Source organism: Jaculus jaculus, chromosome 7 (assembly GCF_020740685.1).
Source record: "Jaculus jaculus isolate mJacJac1 chromosome 7, mJacJac1.mat.Y.cur, whole genome shotgun sequence".
NCBI classification, from domain to species: domain Eukaryota; kingdom Metazoa; phylum Chordata; class Mammalia; order Rodentia; family Dipodidae; genus Jaculus; species Jaculus jaculus.
In genome coordinates this window covers 127,806,478-127,828,785 of record NC_059108.1, presented here as the reverse complement: position 1 = coordinate 127,828,785, position 22,308 = coordinate 127,806,478, and the positions used below count along the sequence as shown (strand labels likewise).

General features: G+C 38.0%; 1 protein-coding gene across 2 annotated transcripts in view; it reads right to left on the bottom strand.

Moving 5' to 3' along the window:
• The window catches only part of Tc2n (tandem C2 domains, nuclear), a 43,947-nt gene that overhangs the window by 1,926 nt on the left and 19,713 nt on the right, over window positions 1–22,308 (bottom strand). Inside the window, exons 5-11 of one of the 2 annotated variants that reach the window (XM_004649335.3) lie at window positions 20,741–20,832; window positions 17,356–17,431; window positions 16,700–16,800; window positions 14,688–14,804; window positions 10,738–10,929; window positions 4,807–4,921; window positions 1,871–2,070 (exon numbers count right to left, since the gene is read on the bottom strand). In XM_004649335.3, coding sequence (XP_004649392.2) covers window positions 1,871–2,070; window positions 4,807–4,921; window positions 10,738–10,929; window positions 14,688–14,804; window positions 16,700–16,800; window positions 17,356–17,431; window positions 20,741–20,832 — 893 coding nt within the window. Of the gene's footprint in view, window positions 1–1,870; window positions 2,071–4,804; window positions 4,922–10,737; window positions 10,930–14,687; window positions 14,805–16,699; window positions 16,801–17,355; window positions 17,432–20,740; window positions 20,833–22,308 lie in introns of those variants that run through there. The other variant, XM_045154798.1, reaches the window with a different exon arrangement.

Genomic DNA, 22,308 nt, shown 5'->3' with positions numbered 1-22,308 from the left:
TCATTTAACAGTGTCTGCCATGGTACGTGGGCTGTGAGCTTTGGGAGATTAAGTTACTGGGATCTGGAGATCAGGTTATCGTGCATAAGCAAGCAGCCCATTTCCCCACTGAATAATTTCCCCAGCCAGCATTGTGTTTCTTAATGACTGGGCATGACTATTCTGTGTTTTTCCACTGTTGGCATCTAATGATAACACATGTTACACTTGTCTTCAATCAGGGTTATTCAGGATGGAGAAGAGAAGTTCAAGAAAAAAAATACATGAGAGTGACCGAATAAACACAATCCATTCTAAAAAAAAAAAAAAAAAAAAAAGCAAAATAACAAAATAGTAATTTAAACACGAGTCATTATAGTAAAATTTTCAAGTGAGACTTTTAAGCCAATTAATGAACTTTGAAATTTAAACATGGTATAAGTATTTGTAAACAAGATAAAAAATAGCTAGGAACTAATACTCAGAATAAGAAGAAATATATAAGGAAACAAATTTCCATAAGATTGACAAGTAAGCCAATATTATATAGCCTTCTACAAATAACTAAGACTTCTTAAATAAATTAATCCAGATGCCAGTATCAACTTTCTAAATAATATAAACACTGCTAAAAGGTTATACTTTATTTATTTACTTGAGAGAAAGGGAGAAAGAGAGAAAGAGGTAGCTAGATAAAGAGAGAATGGGTGGGCCAGGGCCTTTAGCCACTGCAAATGAACTCCAGACTCATGCGCCACCCTGTGCATCTGGCTTATGTGGGTACTGGGGAATTGAACCTGGGTCCTTAGGCCTCACAGGCAAGCACTTAACTGCTAAGCCATCTCTCCAGCCCAAAATATATATTTTCTAGCTATTTAAATCTATTATTGCTTAGCTAATAGCATACACAAGGGACTTGGGTTGAGCATGAGACTGAAGGTGAAACAGAATAAAGCAAATGTTATACTCAAAGCCTTAGGAAATTTGAATCCACATACTTAAGAGTTCTCTTATGAGGAATTAGTCAGTCAGTAGTATTGAAAAACCTTATCTTAGATGTTACAGTTGAGAAATTTAGGAAAAGTCTTAAAAATATGCCTGGCACCTCAGATATTTCATTTATTTGTATTAAAGCAACATATCTGACTAGATTTGATTTTTGTGGCAATGCTGAAATTTAATTTAGAATGATGAAGAATCTTGCTCTTCAAGTTCAATTTCACCCTGCATTCCCTTTGTTAATCCCACAGGCCTCATGGCTCTGAAAAGCATGTTATTTATACACTCTTTTTGTTTTTCAAGGTAGGGTCTCACTTTCGCCTGGGCAGTCCTGGAATTCACTATGTAGTCTCAGGCTAGCCTCAAATTCACAGTGATCCTCCTACCTCTACCTCCCAAGTTCTGGGATTAAAGGAACACATAACCACACCCAGCTACACAAATTCTTAAATTCACACTTTTTTCCAAATAGGATAAGTGTAGAAAAATATGAAATTTTAAATGAGTAGGCTAATTATAAGAATTTGAATTAAATAATTTGAAGATCTCATACAGCTGGCTAATAATATATACTATATGATAAAAAATATTATGTATATGATACATATATATTAACAGAAGAAACCAAGTTTTGTGGACTGGGAAGTGCTTTTATTTTTATTCACACAGTTTTGTAAATAAATCTTGGTCCCTGTTGGAAGTCTTGGGAAACAGAAGGCTAGATCAACAGACTAGATCGGTGAAAGTTGTTTCCCGAGAGAATAAGCCATTGACAAATTTCAGTACTGCATGGCCAGTCGAGAATCATCTGTTTCAATGTTGAAATGCCCAGCAAAATACAAGGAAGAAATTCAAGGCACCCTTCCTCCCCCCCTCCCCACATACTACTTACCTGGCCTACAAAATGTTTTCTTCTTACAGAGCTTCGACTATAAAGCTTAATGAGGAAAACAATTTCTTTTTCAGTCTGTATAAGTGGAAAAATCATACTTTCACCCCACTTTACTCTTCCACTAGAGGCCTTCAGTAAGCGTGTCTTCTTCTTATAAATCAACTCTCCTGAGCTGAACATTCCCACTTTCACAAAAAAACCTACAAAATAAAATACTCTGATAAAACTATTAAAATACCACATGAAGGAGAATATTTACACACTGGTCATTGTAAAAAATATAAATAAGCAATTTTTAAAGGCTTTATGACCTACCGTTTGACAACAGAAAACTCTTGACAACTTTTTAACTTTTATCACACTTCACAATAGCTTTAAATGAACCTGAATTTAGTCTTCTTCTTGTCTAAATGATATTATCAACTGGAATTTAGGCAGGAGGGAACTTCCAGAAAGGAGGAAGCCAGAGAGAGGACTGAGACCTGACCATGAGATTGTAAAGTGCCAATTGTTAGTAATCCTGACTACAGTTTTGAGTAAAGGGAAGCCATGTGTTCAGATGCTGCACCTATAAACTTCGCTGTGCCTTTGTTTCCTACAACTGCCTATGTGTAGTCCTGGTGACTTGTGGGTTCTTTGGCTTGGCAGGCAAGTGCGTTAACTGGTAAGCCATCTCTCCAGTCCTGTAGTTACTGTTGTGTTTGCTATCCACTCTATTTGTTTGAGGGAGGGAGGGAGAGAATGGGCGTGCTGGGGCCTCTAGCTACTACAAACTCCAGACACATGCACCACCTCATACAATGGCTTATGTGGGTACTGAGAAATCAAACCTGGGTCCTTAAGACTTCGCAGGTAAGTGCCTTTAACTGCTAAGCCATCTCTCCAGCTCCATTATCATATTCTTGATATCAAAACAGAATGGAGGGCTTGATTCCCCAGGACCCACATAAGCCAGATGCACAAGGTGGCACATATGTCTGTAGTACGTTTGCAGTGGCTGGAGACCCTGGCATGCCCATTCTCTCTTCCTCTTTCTCAATTAGGTAGATAGATAGATGGATAGATAGAATGATAATGCACAAATTTATTATTTTTTCATGCTTCAGAATAGCTCATTGTTGAGTAGGAATTTATTTGAAAATTTATTTGAAGGTTTAGTACAATCTGCCAGTCAAATTATCTTGGTTTTAATATTTTTCATTAGAAACAGTTCTTTACCTTTTCATGGTTACTCTTCTTTGCAGATTCCTTCCTCTTCCCCCTTCCCTCAAAGTAGGGTCTCACTCTAGCTCAGTCTAACCTAGAATCCACTATGTGGTCTCAGGTCTCAAGATGGCCTCAAACTCAGTGATCCTCCTTCCTCTGCCTCCCAAGTGTTCTTCCTCTTCTTGAGTGATTTTTTAAAAAATTATTCACATATTTGCAAGGGGAAAGAGAGAACTGGCACACCAGGGCCTCCAGCCACTGTAAATGAACTCCAGATGCATGTGCCACCTGCATGCATGTGTGACCTTGTGCACTTGCATTACCTTGTGAGTCTGGCTTACATTGGATCTGAAGGCTCAAACATGGATCCTTAGGCTTCACTGGCAAGTACCTTAACCACTAAGCCATCTCTCCAGACCCTCTGAGTGAATTTTTTAAGAGATTGTGTGTGTGTGTGTGTGTGTGTGTAGATGTTCTAATGACTAATGACCTAGTATAGTTACTTATGGAATTACCTTACACATTATTGAATCTCTTCTGAATTTAAGATTATATCCTCTTTGTGTGTGCATGTGTGTGGAGATGCACATGCAAGTGTGTGCACTTGTACAGGTCAGAGGATAAACTTGGTGTCCATCTACCTTTTTTTTGTTTATTTGTTTTGTTTTTTTGAGGTAGGGTCTCACTTTAGCTTAGGCTGACCTGGAATTCTCTATGTAGTCTCAGGGTGGCCTCGAACCCACGGTGATCCTCCTACCTCTGCCTCCCAGGTGCTGGGATTAAAGGCATGCGCCACTACCTCTGGCTTCCATCTACCTCTTTTTGAGATAAGGTTTCTTTCATTGCTTTGGAGCTCACCAATTAGGCTGAACTGGCTGGTTAGTTAGCCCCAAAGATTCTCTGTCTCCACCTCCCCACTGCCAAGGTTATATGCATGCCACCAGTCCTGGGTATTGGGGATTGAATTCTGCTCCTTAACTGAGCTCTCTCTCTAGCTCCTCTTCTTTGTTCAGACACCAGTCATGTTTACTCTGCTTTTTTGTTTCATCCAACCTCCTATAAATTTACTATTTAATGGTCCTTTCAAAGAAAAAGTTTCTTGATTTAACCAACTATCTTAGATTAATGTGAATGTTCAGTTTTTTGAGCTGGCTGAATTGAATGCTCAGTTTCATATATTTTCAGCTTTGTAGTTAAGAGTGAACATCCATTGCTTTGTCTGTCCCAAGAAAAGTTCATTTCTTTGAGTAGAGAACAGAGCACTCTTATTCTACTTTTTTTTTTTTTTTTTTTTTGGAGGCAAGCCTAACAGACGAGCCTTTTTTTTTTTTTAATGTGAGAGGGGGATGGGCAGAGAATTGGCATGCCAGGGCCTCTAGCCACTAACTGCAATTGCACTTGACACGTGAGCCCCTTGTGTGCATGAGCATCCTTGCACACTTTCACCACTATGCGTCTGGCTTACTTGAGACCTGGTGAGTCAAACATGGGTCCTCAGGCTTCACAGGCAAGCACTCTCTCCGGCTCTCTTATCCCACTCTTAGTACTTGTAGGGTTGATCTCAAACCCCCAGCCCTAAGGGTGGCCAAGTGAACCAGGCCTAATCATTCAAAGTATCACAACCCCTCACTGTGCATCCACAAAAAGAGCAAAGAACTTAACACTGATCTTTTGATCTTTACCCACTTGGAACCTCTGCATTAGATGTACTTCAAACCACTAATACTTACTCAAAGTCAGTGGTGTCGATGAGCTTGGAAGGCACTGGGCTTCAAGAATTTGCAGTTGAATCCTGCTATTCACTGCTTGAAAACATGTCCCCAATTCAAGTTCTGCATGGCAAACCTGCAGATTAAAAAAGTATTATTTAGTTGCTTATAATAAAGTTCTGGGTATATACATTCAAAGATAGACTTATAGTTAGAAACCTTGAAAGTACTGCTTTTTTAAAATTTGTTTGTTTTTTTGAGATAGGGTCTCTCTCTAGCCCAGGCTGACCTGGAATTCACTATGGAGTCTCAGGGTGGCCTCAAACTCATGGCAATCCTCCTATCTCTGCCTCCCAAGTGCTGGGATTAAAGGCGTGTGCCACCACACCTGGCGAAAGTACTGCATTCTACTGACACTCAAAACCATAAGTAACAAGAGGTAATGAAAATAAATGCCATGTATTCTGCAAATATATTCATTTGTATAGATCTAAAAAGGCACCTATATACTAAACTTCAAAATTACTAATACCAAAAGATAATTCAATTCAAAACAAAATAAGTTACTAATCAGTATTATTAAAGAGACTGCCTAACCAGAAGGAATACATTTTTACAAGTATTTAAATAGTCCATTAGATTATTTTAAAAACACATAAAAATATAACTTTAAAGTTAGTAGATGTAAACTATTATTTTTTCCTGATTATAGAAACCAGAGTATGGGCTACCAAAACCAGAAGACAAAGGATTACAACAAACAGATTGGTGAACTGAACTGAATTACTATTCTGAGTAGAAGTAAGCCAAAGAAAGCTGGCAAGGAGAAAGCTAGTCATAAAGATGAGGCAGTAATAAGAAAAGGTCAAAGAAAACTAAGGCGAACAGTGAAACAGAGGAGACTCTGGGGAATGTGTGTGTGTGTGTGTGTGTGTGTGTGTGTTTCCTTCAGTACCACTGATTAACAGCAAAAGGAACCTGACGATTTGTTTGTGAAATTAACACAGGACAGCCTATCTACCTGTATTCTAAGGTTCTTGAAGTAAACAGTAAAAGAAAAACATAAAGCTATCCAAACATAAAAACGCTATTATGTGCTGAAAAGAGTAAGAAATGGGAATAAGGCAAGATCACAGCATTGAAGTAGGGCTCAGCATAGACAGGAACTGATTCCAATAAAGTCATAGAGCAGTTAAATTACACTTTATGCGGTGTTTTATATAACATTTGATAATTGCCCAGAATTCTACAATACTTGGTTAATTAGAAGCAAAAACAATTTTCTATGTACATATCACTGGTTGAGCCTTGGGGATTTTCTTAAAACATGACTGTGTTTTTTTAAAATTTTTTTTCATTTTTATTTATTTATTTGAGAGTGACAGAGAGAGAGAGAGAGAGAGAGAGAGAATGGGGGCACCAGGGCCTCCAGCCACTGCAAACGAACTCCAGACACATGTGGCCCCTTGTGCATCTGGCTAACGTGGGTCCTGGGGAATCAAGCCTCAAACCTGTGTCCTTAGGCTTAACTGCTAAGCCATCTCTCCAGTCCATGACTGTGTTTTAACACTGTTATGCCATAAGAAATCAAGAGCTAGGGCTGGAGGGATGGCTTAGCAGTTAAGGTGCTTGCCTGCAAAGCCAAAGGTCCCAGGTTTGATTCCCTAGTACCCATGTAAGCCAGATGCACAAGGTGGTGCATGCATCTGGAGTTCATTTGCAGAGGCTGGAGGCCCTGGCATGCCATTCCCTTTCACTCTCATCCTCTCTCTGCCTCTTTCTGTCAAATAAATAAATAAAATATTAAAAAAGAAGAAAGAAATCAAGAGCTAGACAATGAAAACTGAACTGCTTAAGCAATTGAACTGAACTGAATTGAATTTCCCCTTTTCAAAGTCTACAATAATTATGAATGTATTTTAGCAACACTATTTCCAATAACCAATAAGTCTCTGCATAGTCATATGTAAAATAAAGTCTGTGTTGATTCTTTTTTTTTTTTTTTTTTTTTTGGTTTTTCGAGGTAGGGTCTCACTGTGGTCCAGGCTGACCTGGAATAAACTCTGTAGTCTCAGGGTGGCCTTGAACTCACGGCAATCCTCCTACGTCTGCCTCCCGAGCGCTGGGATTAAAGGCGTGCGCCAACACACCTGGCTTTGTGCTGATTCTTAAGAACAACTTTAAAAGGCTGTAGAAGCTTGTCTAGCCTATTTATCAAGTTCCAGGGCAATGAGAGACTCTGAACCCCCCCCTTCAAAAAGTGGATGACACCTAAGAAATTACATCCACATGCATGTCAGTGCACACATACATTCCCTGCACTTATACCCACAACACATATGGGTGCAGGGCTGGAGATATAGCTAGGGTAGAGCATCTGCCTAGCACGCGCAATGTCCTAATTCTTGACACTGAATAGATAAAAATAAAAGTACAGACACTACTGTTTATAAAAATCAAATGAAACCATGATTAAAAATTCTTAAATTGGGCTGGAGAGATGGCTTAGCGGTTAAGCGCTTGCCTGTGAAGCCTAAGGACTCCGGTTCGAGGCTCGGTTCCCCAGGTCCCACGTTAGCCAGATGCACAAGGGGGCGCACGCGTCTGGAGTTCGTTTGCAGAGGCTGGAAGCCCTGGCGCGCCCATTCTCTCTCTCTCCCTCTATCTGCCTTTCTCTCTGTGTCTGTCGTTTTCAAATAAATAAATAAATTTTAAAAAAATTCTTAAATTTTTTTTTCATTATGGTTTTGTACCCATGAGTCAACAGTTAAGGGAACACCTAAAGGTGACAGAACTTCTCATTTTTACACAATTTCAGAGTTCATTCTCATAAAGCAAGTGCTTTGGCAATGGGTTTACTATCTTCTACTTGCCAAAAATTCTCAATAATATCTCAAAAATTCAACTTAACCTTTAAAAAAATAAATTAAAAAGAAAAAAATTCAATTTATGTTCTAGGACATTAATTCAGATCCTGAAAAACAATTCAAAGTAGTTTTTGATCTCAAAATAACCCCCAAATTAAAATTCCACTCAATTAGCAGGTATGTTATTTTATAATCACAAAATTATAGAAGATACAATATCTGATCTCTGCTCCTGAGTAATGTATTCCCCCTCCCTTTTTTTTTCGAGGTAGGGTCTCACTCTAGCCCAGGCAGACCTGGAATTCACTATGGAGTCTCAGGGTGGCCTCAAACTCACGGTGATCCTCCTACCTCTGCCTCCTGAGTGCTGGGACCACACCCGGCTCTGAGTAATGTATTCTTTAAAGAAATCTCTAATTAATTTTCCTGGAATAATTAAATATAAAATATAGTATTAGTTGGAGAAAAGCATGATTTAGTGATACTTGAAAATGTTTTTAGGGGGGAAATAAATGCATGGTAGAATTCAGAGAGCTGGCTCTAGAGAACACTTCACTCTTCACTGCAGGCTATGTGAACTCTGGCAAGTGCTCCTCCATCCCAGTATCAGGGTAACATGTGCATGGAGTGCTGTGAGCATCAGGTTATTGTAGCAATATATAAGCTGTCAAAGTCAGTCTCCACAAAGGTCAGTTATTTCCTCAGGTAAATGTTGTCTCTTCCACATCACTGAACACAGAAACTTGAGATCTCAAGTAAATACTTAATTACTACTGGGCAAGGTCAAGAACTATATTAAGAAAAATACTGCCAAGTGAGGTGGCACACACCTTTAACCCCAGCACTCAGGAGGCAGAGGTAGGAGGATCATCATGAGTTCGAGGCCAGCCTGAGACTACATAGTGAATGCCAGGTCTGCCTGGGCTAGAGTGAGACCCTACCTTAGAAAAAAGAAAAAGAAAAATATTAGTTTTATACCAAAGTTGATTTATTCATGGTGAAATGGCTTGTGAAGGTAGATGAGTATATAAGCCTGGCTCTTTCAATGTCACCATTAAGATATCTATTTTCCTCTTTGATATATGCATAATAATAATTCTTGCCTTAAACAATATTATGAATTCTTGACACATAAATTTAATGGTACAGAGTAACCCAGATGCTCCTCTTTCCAGGTATCAAGCTTTGCATCCCTGGCACTTGACACACGGCCAATACACAGGTTAGTTATAAGGCTTCTGACATGGGAGATGTCATTTTAAAGAATGGAGCCATAATCATAAATTCAAAAAAGATAATGTCTCTTGCCCAAAAGATATCTTCACTGAATTCTCTTCTGTTGCTGAGTGTTAATATATGAATTACCTGTTGCATAAGAACATGGTTGATATTACTGCCTACTAAGCTAGTATTAAGTGTGACAGGGACAAACTACATACCAGTTTCTGTATTCTCACAGAAAACAACAGTAATCTGACACATTTGAATTCATCATTTATTCCTTCACATCTACCTACATATTCAGAATATTATACGTATATTATACTCTGAATATACATAAATATTCGGAAGTAATAATATGTCAAGTGCTTAGTAGCAGCATGGAAAAATATAAAGAGACAAATATAAACATAAGCTGTTTTGTTTAAAACAAGTAACTTAAATACTTAGTAAGTATTGTGATAAATGCTATAAGGAAACTAAGGGTTAGAGAGATGGCTCAGTGGTTAAAGGCACTTGCTTGCAAAGCCTGACTACCTGGGGTTTGAATCCCCTGTAAAACCAGATGCATAAAGTGGTACATGAATCTGGAGTACACAGGCAAGAGACCCTGGTATACCATTCCTTCTTTTTCTTTCCCTCTTTCTTTCTATGCTTATAAATAAACAAAAATGTTTAAAAAAAAGAAACACATTTGGGGATTGAGTATGAGAATCCTAGCAAGAAATAACTATGAAGAAATTTCAACTCTAACTTTAGTAATTTTTTAAATACTTTAATCTCAAATTTCCCTTCTAAGTAGTGGTTCTCAAGCTAGGCACTTGGGGAGCTTTTGAAAGGTACAAAGTTTCTTCCCAGTTAAGATATTTTAATTTAAAATTTTTTTCATTTATTTTTATTTAGTTATTTGACAGCAACACACACAGACAGAAAGAGGCAGAGAGAGAGAGAGAGAGAGAGAGAATGGGTGCACCAGGGCATCCAGCCACTGCAAACAAACTCCACACGCGTGTGCCCCCTTGTGCATCTGGCTAACGTGGGTCCTGGGGAATCGAGCCTTGAACTGGGGTCCTTAGGCTTCACAGACAAGCGCTTAACCGCTAAGCCATCTCTCCAGCCCAAGATATTTTAATTTTAATGGTTTAGGTGCTGGCATTTTTTAAAGTTCTCAGCTGGTGCTACTCAAGGTGAAATATATAGCCAGAGTTCTTGTACAAAGCTCTTCAAATCATCATTTCTGGGAGACACAAAATATAAATCCTATATAAATTTAAAAGCATATATTAAGTTTGATTTTATAAAACTTATGATTGGTTTCTATAAATGTTATCCCAACATAGAATGTACTCAATTAATTAGGAATTTCTAAACACTTCAATGACAGTGCTTTACAAGCTAGTTGAGAGAAGCAAACATTAGGTCTTAAGCCCTGGCACGCCCATTCTCTATATCTGCCTCGTTTTCACTTTTCCCCCCTCTCTCTCAAATAAATAAAAAAATTCTTACTCCAGTGTACTCTCAGAACTGAATATTAATTTTATGATCTTTGTTTTTTCTGAGTCATCAGCCACTAGAAACTTTATTATTTCAAGTTGTTCATACTTGAGTTACTCTTTCTAAAGTATGAAACATTAATGAAAAAATGTGCTAGGAAAAGGTAACATGTAGTTATTTTCCAGTGAAGAAAGAAAAATCATAATGTTAATTTGTTACAGATTATTTCTAAAATATTATTTTCAAATGATATTGGTTCTTGAGAGCTTTCCTGATCTTCTGATATTCTCTACTATTATCCTCCAACAAAGTTACCTATTAAGCCATTCTAAAAGTGTGAGATACCTTCCATACTTCTATTATCACTTACAGAAACTTTAGATGGTGGTGTTATATCCAAAGAGTAGTCCACTTCCTGTGTGCTTAGTGTTCTGAGTGACAGAGAACATTCTCCAATGCTTTTCTTCCTGGGAGTCTGAGTTTGAATTTTAAATACAAGTCTTGCAGTTTGTAGGTTTTGTAGTTTAATAGCAAAGACAAAAGTTTCCATGAATTCCACAACCTTAAAAAATAAGAAAACACTAAATATAAATACAAAGACGAAAAAAGTCAAAACAAAATAATATTTTGTATCTATTAAAGGTATGTCTAACCTATTTTAATACAACAATAAATATATTTTAAATGAATATGGGCATGATTTGTTGTACTATCTTTCTTATCTTCACAATTAATTATGCAGGAATCCAGGTCAATGTCAACACAAAGTTCATCAGAATATAGCTTTCCCATTTTGAAAACTTGACCATGTATTTTAACTTTGGCTTTGGCCAGCATGTCCAATCTATGTCCAGATGCAGTTCAACACAGACATGAACGCAGCCCACACAAAACTGTAAACTAACTTGAAACATGAGATTTTTGTTTTGATTTGATTTGAGACACTACAGCCCAGGTGGTCCTGGACTATGTAGAGCAGGCTGGTCTCAAACTTGGGATCCTCTGCTTCTGCCTCCCGAGTGCTGGGATTGTAGGCTTGCATTACCATGTCCAGGTCATTATAAGATTTGTCTTAGCAGTTAAGGCACTTGCCTGCAAAGCCAAAGGACCCTGGTTCAATTCCCTAGAACCCATGTAAGCCAGATACACAAGGTGGCACATGCATGTGGAAATCGTCTGCAGTGGCTGGAGGCCCTGGCGTGCATGTTCTCTTTCTCCCCCTTTCTCTCAAATAAACAAAAATGAAAATAGAACTATTAAAAAAAGATTTTGTTTTTCAAATACAAATTCTGCAGATGTCATGAGGTTGGACACACCTCAAGGGCATCTTTCCTGCTATTCAGCAGAATTCTTTAACAGTTAATGAGAATGGTTCAAGAATTTCATATGCAAGCTTACTGGGTATCCAGGATCTAACTTTTTCACATAAACAGATGTAAATTCACATTTTTTGTTTATTTTTATTTATTTATTTGAGAGCAACAGAGAGAGAAAGAGACAGATAAAGAATGGGCGTGCCAGGGCCTCCAGCCACTGCAAATGAACTCCAGATGCATGCGCCACCTTGTGCATCTGGCTTACATAGGTCCTGGGGAATCAAACCGGGGTCCTTAGGCTTCACAGGCAAGCACTTAACTGCTAAGCCATCTCTCCAGCCCATGAATTCACTTTCTCTTTTGTTTATTTTTACTTATTTGAGAGCGACAGAGAGAGAAAGAGGAAGATAAAGAGAGAGAATGGGAACACCAGGGCCTCCAGCCATTGCAAACTGCCCAGATGTGTGTGCCCCCTTGTGCATCTGGCTAAGGTGGGTCTTGGAGAATCAAGCCTTGAACTGGGGTCCTCAGGCTTCACAGGCAAGCACTTAACCATTAAGCCATCTCTCCAGCCCACGAATTCACTTTTTAAAAGAGACTGAACAGTAGACTTTTCTTACTTACACACTTCCTTCTTCTGTCCATCTCCCCCCAACCCCAGATAGAGTTTCACTCTAGCTCAGGCTGACCTGGAATTCACTATGTAGTCTCAGGGTGGACTTGAACTCATGGTGATCCTCCAACCTCTGCCTCCCAAGTGCTGGAATGAAAGGCATGTGCCACCACAGCTGGCGTCATCTTTTTTTTTAATTAATTTATTTATTAACAACTTCCATGATTATAAAAAATATCCCATGGTAATGCCCTCCCTCTCCCCACTTTCCCCTTTTAAACTCCAATCTCTATCATATCCCCTACCCCTCTCAATCAGTCTCTCTTATTTTGATGTCACAATCTTTTCTTCCTATTATGATGGTCTTGTGTAGGTAGTGTCAGGCACTGTGAGGTCATGGATATCCAGGCCATTCTGTGTCTGGAGAAGCATGATGTAAGGAGTCTTATCCTTCCTTTGACTCTTACATTCTTTCCGCCACCTCTTCTGCACTGGAGCCTGAGCCTCGGAAGGTGTGATAGAGATATTGCAGTGCTGAGCACTCCTTTGTCACTTCTTCCCAGCATATGATGCCTTCTGAGTCATCCCACTTCTTTTCATCTTTAGTGTATTACTGTGAAAAGTCAAGATTCCTGGCCAACTAATGATAAATATTTTGGATATTGTGCCCACATTTTCTCTCAGGTTGTAATTGCTTATGTCTGAACAATCAGAATTGTGTTCCTGTGAGTTGCTCAATCACTGAGCTTTTCTGTTTAAATTCTCAGACCATAGGACTACCAACATCTTATATACAAAATGTTTAACAATATTACAAATTAGCATGTGGCCCAGTATAATTCATGTTTTCTATAAGGATCTCCTAAACATCTTAAGTAAAAATAAAAATTAGCTGGGCATGGTGGTTCATACCTTTAATCCCAGCACTTGGGAGGCAATGGTAGGAGAATTGCCATTGAGTTTGAGGCGACCTGAGACTACATAGTGAATTCCAGGTCAGCCTGGGCTAGAGTAAAATCCTACCTTGAAAAACAAAAACAAAAAAATTTAAATGAGAGATTGATGAGAATATTTTTTCCTAACTTTGCCTAAATTAAATTATTTTCATTTTAAAACCAAAAAGGAAAATTGCTAAATTCAGAAAATATCCATTCTTCAGGGCTAGGATTAAAAAAGAGTTAAGAAGCTGGATGTGGTGGCATATTCCTTTAATCCTAGCACTCAGGAGGTAGAGATAGGAGGATCACCATGAGTTCAAGGTTACCCTGAGACTACACAGTGAATTCCAGGTCAGTCTGGGCTAGAGTGAGACCCTACCTCAGAAAAATAAATAAATAAATAAAACCAAAAACAAGAAGTTTTCAAAAAAAGTTAACATTTACTTTTATCTAGATTTTCTATGACATATATTTTCAAAACATGAGATTCTAGTACACAGAATTTTGATTAATTCCTTTCCTACTTATTAAGAAAAATTTTCTCTATTCTTTTAACAAATTTCCTAAGCATTTGTCATAGTATATTCCATTATAAAGTGTTAGGGACTAAAGCATATTCCCCACACACACACGCACACCAGTGCTTGCTGCATAAATATGAGGAACTGAGGTTAGATCCCTAGCACCCACATGGAAGCTTTGGTGTGTCAGTGTGCACCTGTAATCCCAGGGGTGGGAAGGCTGAGAGGCAGAAGTATCCCTAGGGCTTGCTGGCTGGTTTAGTCTAACCAAACTGGTAAGCTCCAAGTTCAATGCAAGACCCTGTCTGAAAAACACGGTGTAGTGGGTTGGAGAGGTGATGCTTAATGGTAAAAAGCAGTTGCTTGCACAGCTTGATTGGGTTTGATTCTGTGGTATCCACATAGAGCCAGATGCTCAAAGTGATGCATGCAACTTGAGTTCATTTGCAATGGCAAGAGACCCTATTCCACCCATACTCACTGTCTGTCTCTCTGCCTTTCTGTCTCTCTCTCCTCTCAAATGAACAAACAAATAAAATAAGAATATTTAAAAAAATAAGCTGGAGAGTGATTGGGGAAGGCATCTGATGTTGGCTCTTGGCCTCCATATGCACATATGTGTACACACACCTACACACAAACATATGAACACACTCACCTGCCAAAAACAAAACAAAGGTGAATAGGAGAGAAGAAAAGCAAATAAGTTTCTTAGTTATTGTTAATCTATATAATTTAGTGATTAGGACAGTCTTTTTTAATGCATCATAGTATCAGGCAATGAAAAATCAACTTTTCTGGAATCAAAAGTATTTTTAAAATGTAAGGGTACATAATTTTAGTTTCCCAAAATAAAACACTTTCTTATTCCTTATATAAACAGAGTGACAGATATGAAAAAATAGAAAAGAAATTCAAACACAACCACTTACACTGGAACCTTCTTTGGCTGAAGACTTGAAACGCACTGGTTTGGACAATGTTAGTATTCCTTTGACAGAAACTGTGGGAGTGTCTCCACAGCTGGAGGGCCAACTTAAATCTCTGCACTAAAATACCAAAAGTGTAGCTTGAGTTTTTACAATGGTTTCTGAAAATACAAATATCTGACATTTGTTTAGTTAATGCACTTAGGTAAAATTTAAAAAAATAAATGTTAGGGCTGGAGGGATGGCTTAGCAGTTAAGGTGCTAGCCTGCAAAGCTGAAGGACCCAGGTTTGATTCCTCAGAACCCACATAAGCCAGATGCACAAGGTGGTGCATGCTTCTAGAGTTCATATGCAGTGGCTGAAGGCTCTGGTGCACCCATTCCCTCTGTCCCCCCTCCTTCTTTCTTAAAGATAAGTAAAAATAAAATATTTTTTTTTAAAAAAAAGAAAAAATAGGGCCGGAGAGATGGTTTAGAGGCTAAGGCGCTTGCCTGTGAAGCCTAAGGACCCAGGTTCAATTCTCCAGGTCCCATGTTAGCCAGATGCACATCGTGGTGCATGTATCTAGAGTTCGTTTGCAGTGGCTAGAGGCCCTGGTACACCCATTCTCTCTCCTTCTGTCCCTCTGTCTCTAATAAATAAATAAAAACAAAAAAATTAAACATAAATAAATTTTAACAAACTAAGATTTTATGTTTTATCCACATTAAAATAATTCTGACATTATTCTACATGTCATATCAGTTTCCTTCCTGAAGTTAAAAACATACATATTTCCATCATACAGGGTTACTATTGTTTTCTTTTGTAAGGTAGCATGCAAAGTAATGTCTCATTATGATATATTTACATATACTTTGTCTGGTTGAGCTTTCTCCTCTGCTCCTCTTCCTTGTCCCACCCCCCATTTACAACTTTCTATCTCTTTTCCACTTTCATGTCACATGTATTCTATTTCTCTCTCCACCTTCATTCTTAAAAACTCTTTTTCCCCTCTCATGGCCTATTTTTTTTTGGTATACTCACCCATACTCACACTCCCATAAATATACATATATAAAAATTACAAGCTAGGGTCTGCAATGAGAAAGAACATGAAGTGCTTGTCTTTCTGAGCATGAGTTACCTCATTTAATATAATAATTGCCAGATCCATCAGTTTCCTTACAAATTTCATTTTTCTTTATGGCTGAATAAAATTCCATTGTGTATGTTACCACATTTTCGTTATCTGTACATATATGGTGAATAAAGCAGCAATACACATGAATGTACAAGTATTTCAGTAGCAGAATTTAGTCTTTTGGATATATACCCAAAAGTGGTGCTTCTGGGTAAAATGGTAGTGCTTGTTTTCATTTTTTGAGAAACCTCCATGCTAATTTTCACTGTGGCGGCCCCAGCGCCAGTTTATACTCCCACTAGAGATACACAACGGGTCCTGTTCCACCACATCCTTGCCAGTATCTGTTGTCATTTGTTTTCTTGATGACAGCCATTCTACCTGGGGTGAGATGCATTTCCCTGGTGGCTAAGGATGTTGAACACTCTGAAAATACTCATTGGCTATTTGTGCTTCTTCTTTCAATGTCTGTCTGTTCAAGTCACTAGTTTTAAATTTTTGTAGTTCTTTATATATTATAGTTCTTAACCCTCTGTCTGAAACTCAGCTGGCAAAGATTTTCGTATATACCGTAGGCCAGCACTCTGATGCAGAAACTTTTACTAATTTTATCCAGTTCACTTGTCAATTCTTAGGGTTACTGCCTGTGCCACTGGAGTTGGAGTCAGAAAGTTCTTGCCTACGGCTATCTCTCTGAAGTGCTTTCCCCTAGCAATTTCAGCATTAAATGCTTTATTAAACACTATTTTCTGCAGAATACTACCAAATCTGGAATCCTGAAGACAGTTATCAGTTACTGGCTACTTCTCCAGAAGGAAGCAACAGCAGATCTCCACAGGTTCTAAGTATTCAATTCTGTAATAGAAGTTAGTATGAACTACATTAATTTACCTGTAAAACTGTAATCCAGATCTGCTCTGCTGAAGAATTATAAAACAATTTCACATGCAATCTTCCCAGATCTCTTTCATCTCCTGATAGGGTAATTGTATCTGAATCATAAAAGGACAAAAAATGCTAAAAATTCCATACAATCTTTCTAACTCAATCAAACTGTGATACAATCAAATTGTACAATCATAACTGAAAAATGCTACATTTTAAAATCCCGATTTAATACATTTTTATTGACATGCTATGTGATATAAAAAGCACATAGTTTAAAAATTAACCAGACTATACTGTGAAGTTAAATTTAATTTAAATGTTGAAAAGCCTTCCCAAATAACATTTACAAGGCCTATATTTTTCTAGAGATTCCCTCATTCATATTCTTTAAAAGAAACATGTAACAGCTACGTAACAACTTCACTTTTTAAAAAAAATTTTTTGTACAACTTCACTTTTTAAATAAATTAATTCCCACCTAAACACTGAGCCATGAGCCACCTGATCTCAGTGTCCATATGCTGACAATACTGCCAACATAGATAAAACCAACAAGTAAAATCATACAAAATGCTTTATCTAACCATAACAATGTCAAACTGCTAATGAGTGGAAATAACTCTCTGAAATGGACAATTAAAGAATACTTTATTCCTTACCCAGGCTTCTGTTACTTCCCTGAGAATTTTTTCTTGAAGAAGAACTACTGGGAACACTGGACAATGAATCATGTCTCTAAAAAAAAGAAAGAAAGAAAAACAGAAAATTTCTCAGATATTACATTTCAAATTTTAAATATTCTGACATTTATGACCCATTTATGACATTAACCACTTTGGTATTATTAGGTCAGAATTTCTCACTCTTTTAGGAAAGGAAAAAAGCTTTCTGTGTTTGCATAAGAAAAAAAATGATCTCACTAGGTAATATATTAGAGAGATTTTGCTATTTTTGGTTTAATTTTATAATAAAGATATTATTTCTTTTTACTTACTAGAGAGAGAGAGGAAAAGAGGCAGAAAAGGGAGAGAGAGAATGGGCATGCCAGGGCCTCTAGCCACTGCAAACGAACTGTAGACGCATGTGTCCCCTTGTGCGTCTGGCTTACATGGGTCCTGGGGAATCAAACCCAGGTCCTTTTGCAAACACCACTAAGCAATCTCTCCAACCCAGAGATTATTTCTTAAATTTCAACCTTAAAAGCATTAATGAAAACCACACTACTCCTGTAAGTGTCCAGTAGCAGAAGGGTATGCCGAAGCACTGGCCCAGCCAAGTCCCTCTGGACCAGCAGCACAGGCAGCACCTGAGAACTTTCTACACATAAAAATTCCAGCCCCAGGGCTGCAGAGGCAGCTTAGTGGTTAAACACTTGCCTACAAAGCCTAATGACCCATGGTCGACCCTCCAGGTCCCTCATAAGTCAGATTCTGCAGGTGACGCAAGTGCACAAGGTCGCACATGCGCACAGTTGCCCATGCACACAAGGTGCCCGCGTGTGGAGTTTGACTGCAGTGGCAGGAGGCCCTAGTGTGTCAATTCTTCCTCTCTCATAACCCCCCCCCACACACACACTTAAAAAGCTCTGAGGGTGAGGTCTTACAGTCTGAATTTTTGCAAGTTCATCAAATAATTCTGATGCATATTAAAGAATGGTTACTCTAAAGATTTAAGTTTGGAGCTGGAGAGATGGCTCAGCGGTTAAAGAAACTAACAAAGCCTGCTGGCCCAGGTTCAATTCCCCAGTAGCCATGTTTCACCAGATGCATGATGTGGTGTATGCATCTAGAGTTTGTGATGGCAAGAGGCCTTGGTGCACCCATAATCTGTCTCTTTCCCTCTCAAATAAATAAATAAAATATTTTTTAGAAAATATTAAAAACAGGGCTGGAGAGATGGCTTAGCAGCTAAATGCTTGCCTGTGAAACCTAAAGACTCCAGTTTGAGGCTTGATTCTCCAGGACCCATGTTAGCCAGATGCACAAGGGGGCGCACGTGTCTGGAGTTTGTTTGCAGTGGCTGGAGGCCCTGGTGCGCCCATTCTCTCTCTCTCTCTCTCTGCCTCTTTCTCTCTCAAATAAATAAACAAAAAGAAATTTAAAAAACATTGAAAACAAGCCAGGCGTGGTGGTTTGATTCAGATGCCCCCTATAAATGTAGGTATTCTGAACGGTAGGTTCCCCAGCTAATGGCAATTGGAAATTAATGTGTCTTGGAGGCAGTTTATTGTTGGGGGCGGGTTTCTCCATGCCCATGTTTGGCACACTCTGCTATTGCTGTTGTCCACTTGATGTTGGCAAGGGGATGATGCTGACTCTCTGCTCATGTCATCGTTTTCCCTGCCATCGTGGAGCTTTCCCTTGAGTCTAAAAGCCAAAATAAACTTTTATTTCCCACAAGCTGCTCTTGGTCTGGTGATTTCTGCCAGCAATGAGAACCTGACTACAACACCAGGTATGATAGTGCATGCCTTTAATCCCAGCACTCAGGAGGCAGAAGTAAGAGTGTCACTATGAGTTCGAGGCCACCCTGAGACTATATAGTGAATTCCAGGTCAGCCTGGCCTAGAATGAGACCCTACCTCAATAAATAAATAAATAAATAAATAAATAAATAAATAAATAAAAACTTGACTGAGAATTTTTAAGGATGACTTTTGAATACATTTATAAAACATGCCAAGATACATTCATCACATGGAACTAAGTCCAGAACTATAAAATTTTTTTCATAGTGCTTTTACTTACTCACAGAAAGAGATGGTTTGTCGCCAACTTTGCTTATCTCTATTTTTATATTCATTTAGATAATTTTTATGAGGCAGGGTCTCATTCTGGAGCCATCCCAGGCATGGCTGGAACTATGTAACCCAGGCTGCCTTCAAACTCTCACCAAGCCTCCTGTCTCAGTCCTCTGAGGGCTAAGATTACAAGTGTGAGCCACACTCTTGGCTTTATTTTCTATCTTACCACTTTTTTGTTGCTGTTTAAATATTTTTACTTATTTACTTGAGAGAGTCTGTGTGTGGGAGAGGGAGGTAGAGAGAGACTGTGTGAGACTGGGGGCGGGGGGGCAGGGTGGACATGCCAGAACCTCTTGCAAGCTGCAAATGAACTCCAGACACATGCACCATTCTGTGCATCTGGCTTTATGTGGGTACTGGGGAATCAAAGCCAGGCCAACAGGCTTTGCAAGCAAGCACCTTTAACCTCTGAGCCATTTCCCCAGTTCTTTATTTCTTATGTTAAGATAGTTTAGTTTTACTGAAAATGAATCATTTGTAAAGTATCAAAGGAAACTCTATTGAGTATTAGTGATTAAAGTCCTCCATTTCAATAGTAATTTTAATAATTACCTGGCTATGTTCAACAAGCACTTTTAATTACAACATTAAAAATTCTAACTACCTCAAGATTCCTTTAGTACATATCAAGAGAGAAATATAAACTTCATGAAAAACAAAAGAAAAAACTGTTTTATTAGTCAACTGAGGATTTCCTTAAAAAAAGCATACAAGGGTAGATAGCTCAGCAGTTAAAAGCACTTGCTTGCAAGGCCTGTTGGCCCAATATCCAGATAAAACCAAATGTATAAAGTGGCATATGCATCTGGAGTTTGTTTGTGGTGGCAAAAGACCTTGGTATGTCTATTTTCTCTGTCTCATTATTTGTCTCTCTCTTTGCTCATAAATTTTAAAAAAACATTTAAAAAAAGAATATGGGAAATTTCAAGTATTTACTTTTCAGATATGAGAATACATACATACATAGAAAAGTACATATTACTCCAAAGGTAATTCACACATTTTTGAATTTTTATTTTATTTTATTTTTAGTTTTTCCAAGGTAGGTCTCACTCTAGCTCAGGCTAACCTGGAATTCACTATGTAGTCTCAGGTTGGCCTTGAACCCATTGGCAGTCCTCCTACCTCTGCCTCCCAAGTGCTGGGATTAAAGGCATGTGCCACCACACCTGGCTCATTTTTGAATTTTTGATTTGAAAGTCACATATAATTAAATTTATACAACTATTTTTTTTCTTTACCTGGATGAATCGCTGAGATGAAACTGTAAGATCAAGCATAGATTTGCTTAGCACAGGGGAGCCAGAAAGTTTGCTGGTCCTTAAATCACAAACTACAAATGGGTAAGAAAACAAAATATTTTTATAGTAAATAAAATAAAGTATTAGTAGTCTACCTAATTACCATGAACATTTAATAAATCTCAATAGCAAATCATTGTGAACATTATATACAATTTATAAAATATAAAGTAAATAAATCAAAATAAATTATTATGAAATCTAAGGCTTTCAATTATTTTCTTTCTATAACATATTTTTTAAAATTTATTTTGTTGAGTCAGAGAAAGAGGCAGATAGACAGAAAGGTAATGGATGTGCCAGGACCTCCAGCTGTTGCAAATGAACTCCAGCTGTATGTGCCACCTTGTGCACCTAGCTTACATGGGCCCTGGGGAAATCAAGCCTGGGTCTATTGGCTTTGCAGGTAAGCACCTTAACCACTAAGCCATTTCTCCAGCCCCAAGTATTTTCCTTTTTAAAAAAACAGAAGTCACCAGAAATCAAGCAATGTATTTTCACATCAAGTATCAAACATTTTTTTTGCTTATATTCCTTGATTCTTTATCCAAAAGAATCATCTAAGAAAATATATTACTCTGTACTAAATTTAATTCAATGATTATTTATCACATTAAACATTTCAGTTCTGAATTGTATGTACTCTTGTATGTCTAGTGTCCCCCAAGCCTGTGAAATCCTTTAAAAGAAACTCTGTACACTAAGTTATAATTTTAGCACAATGCTGAGTACAGAGAGCACCTCATCCTAAAGTCCACGGTGCCAGTACATACATGTATATGTATGTGTGTATATATATACCTGAAAAACGCCTCTATTCCCAACACTCAGGAGACAGAGTTAGGAGGATCACTGTGAGTTTGAGGCCAGGTTGGGGCTGCAGAGTGAATTCTAGGTCAGTCTGAGCTGGAGTGAGACACTACCTCAAAAACTAAACTAAAATAAAACTGAAAAACAGAAGAATTTAATGAATCAGACACACACAAGGTCACCTATATCTCATATAGTCTCAAACATGAAACTAAAATTAAAGTTCTACAATCAAATATTTTCTATTGTCTTTGTGTTTTAATCATATGATGAGTTCTTAAATTCATTAGCTAAGACAGAAAAAGAAAGAAAACATATCTTCTGTAGAATTTGGTAGTATATAATACATAAAATAATCTAAAGTGTATAATATACAAAATAATCTAAAAGTAAAATTTTCAAAAAAGGAAAAATGCAATGGAGTTTGGAACTATCAAAAGAAATGTTTATTTTTCAATTTTTGTGTTTTAACATGACAAACAAGTCATGTTTACCATACACTTGGGAAATCTGCTTTGCTCTTATTTTAAAACTGTGTTTAGGGCTGGAGAGAAGACTCAGCAAGTAAAGGTACTTGCTTGTAAGGCTTGCTGCTGGCCCAGGTTCAATTGAGTCTGGAGTTCATTTGCATTGGCAAGAGGCCCTGGCATGCCCATATTCATTTTCATTTTCTATATCCAACCCCAGCTTTTAAACAA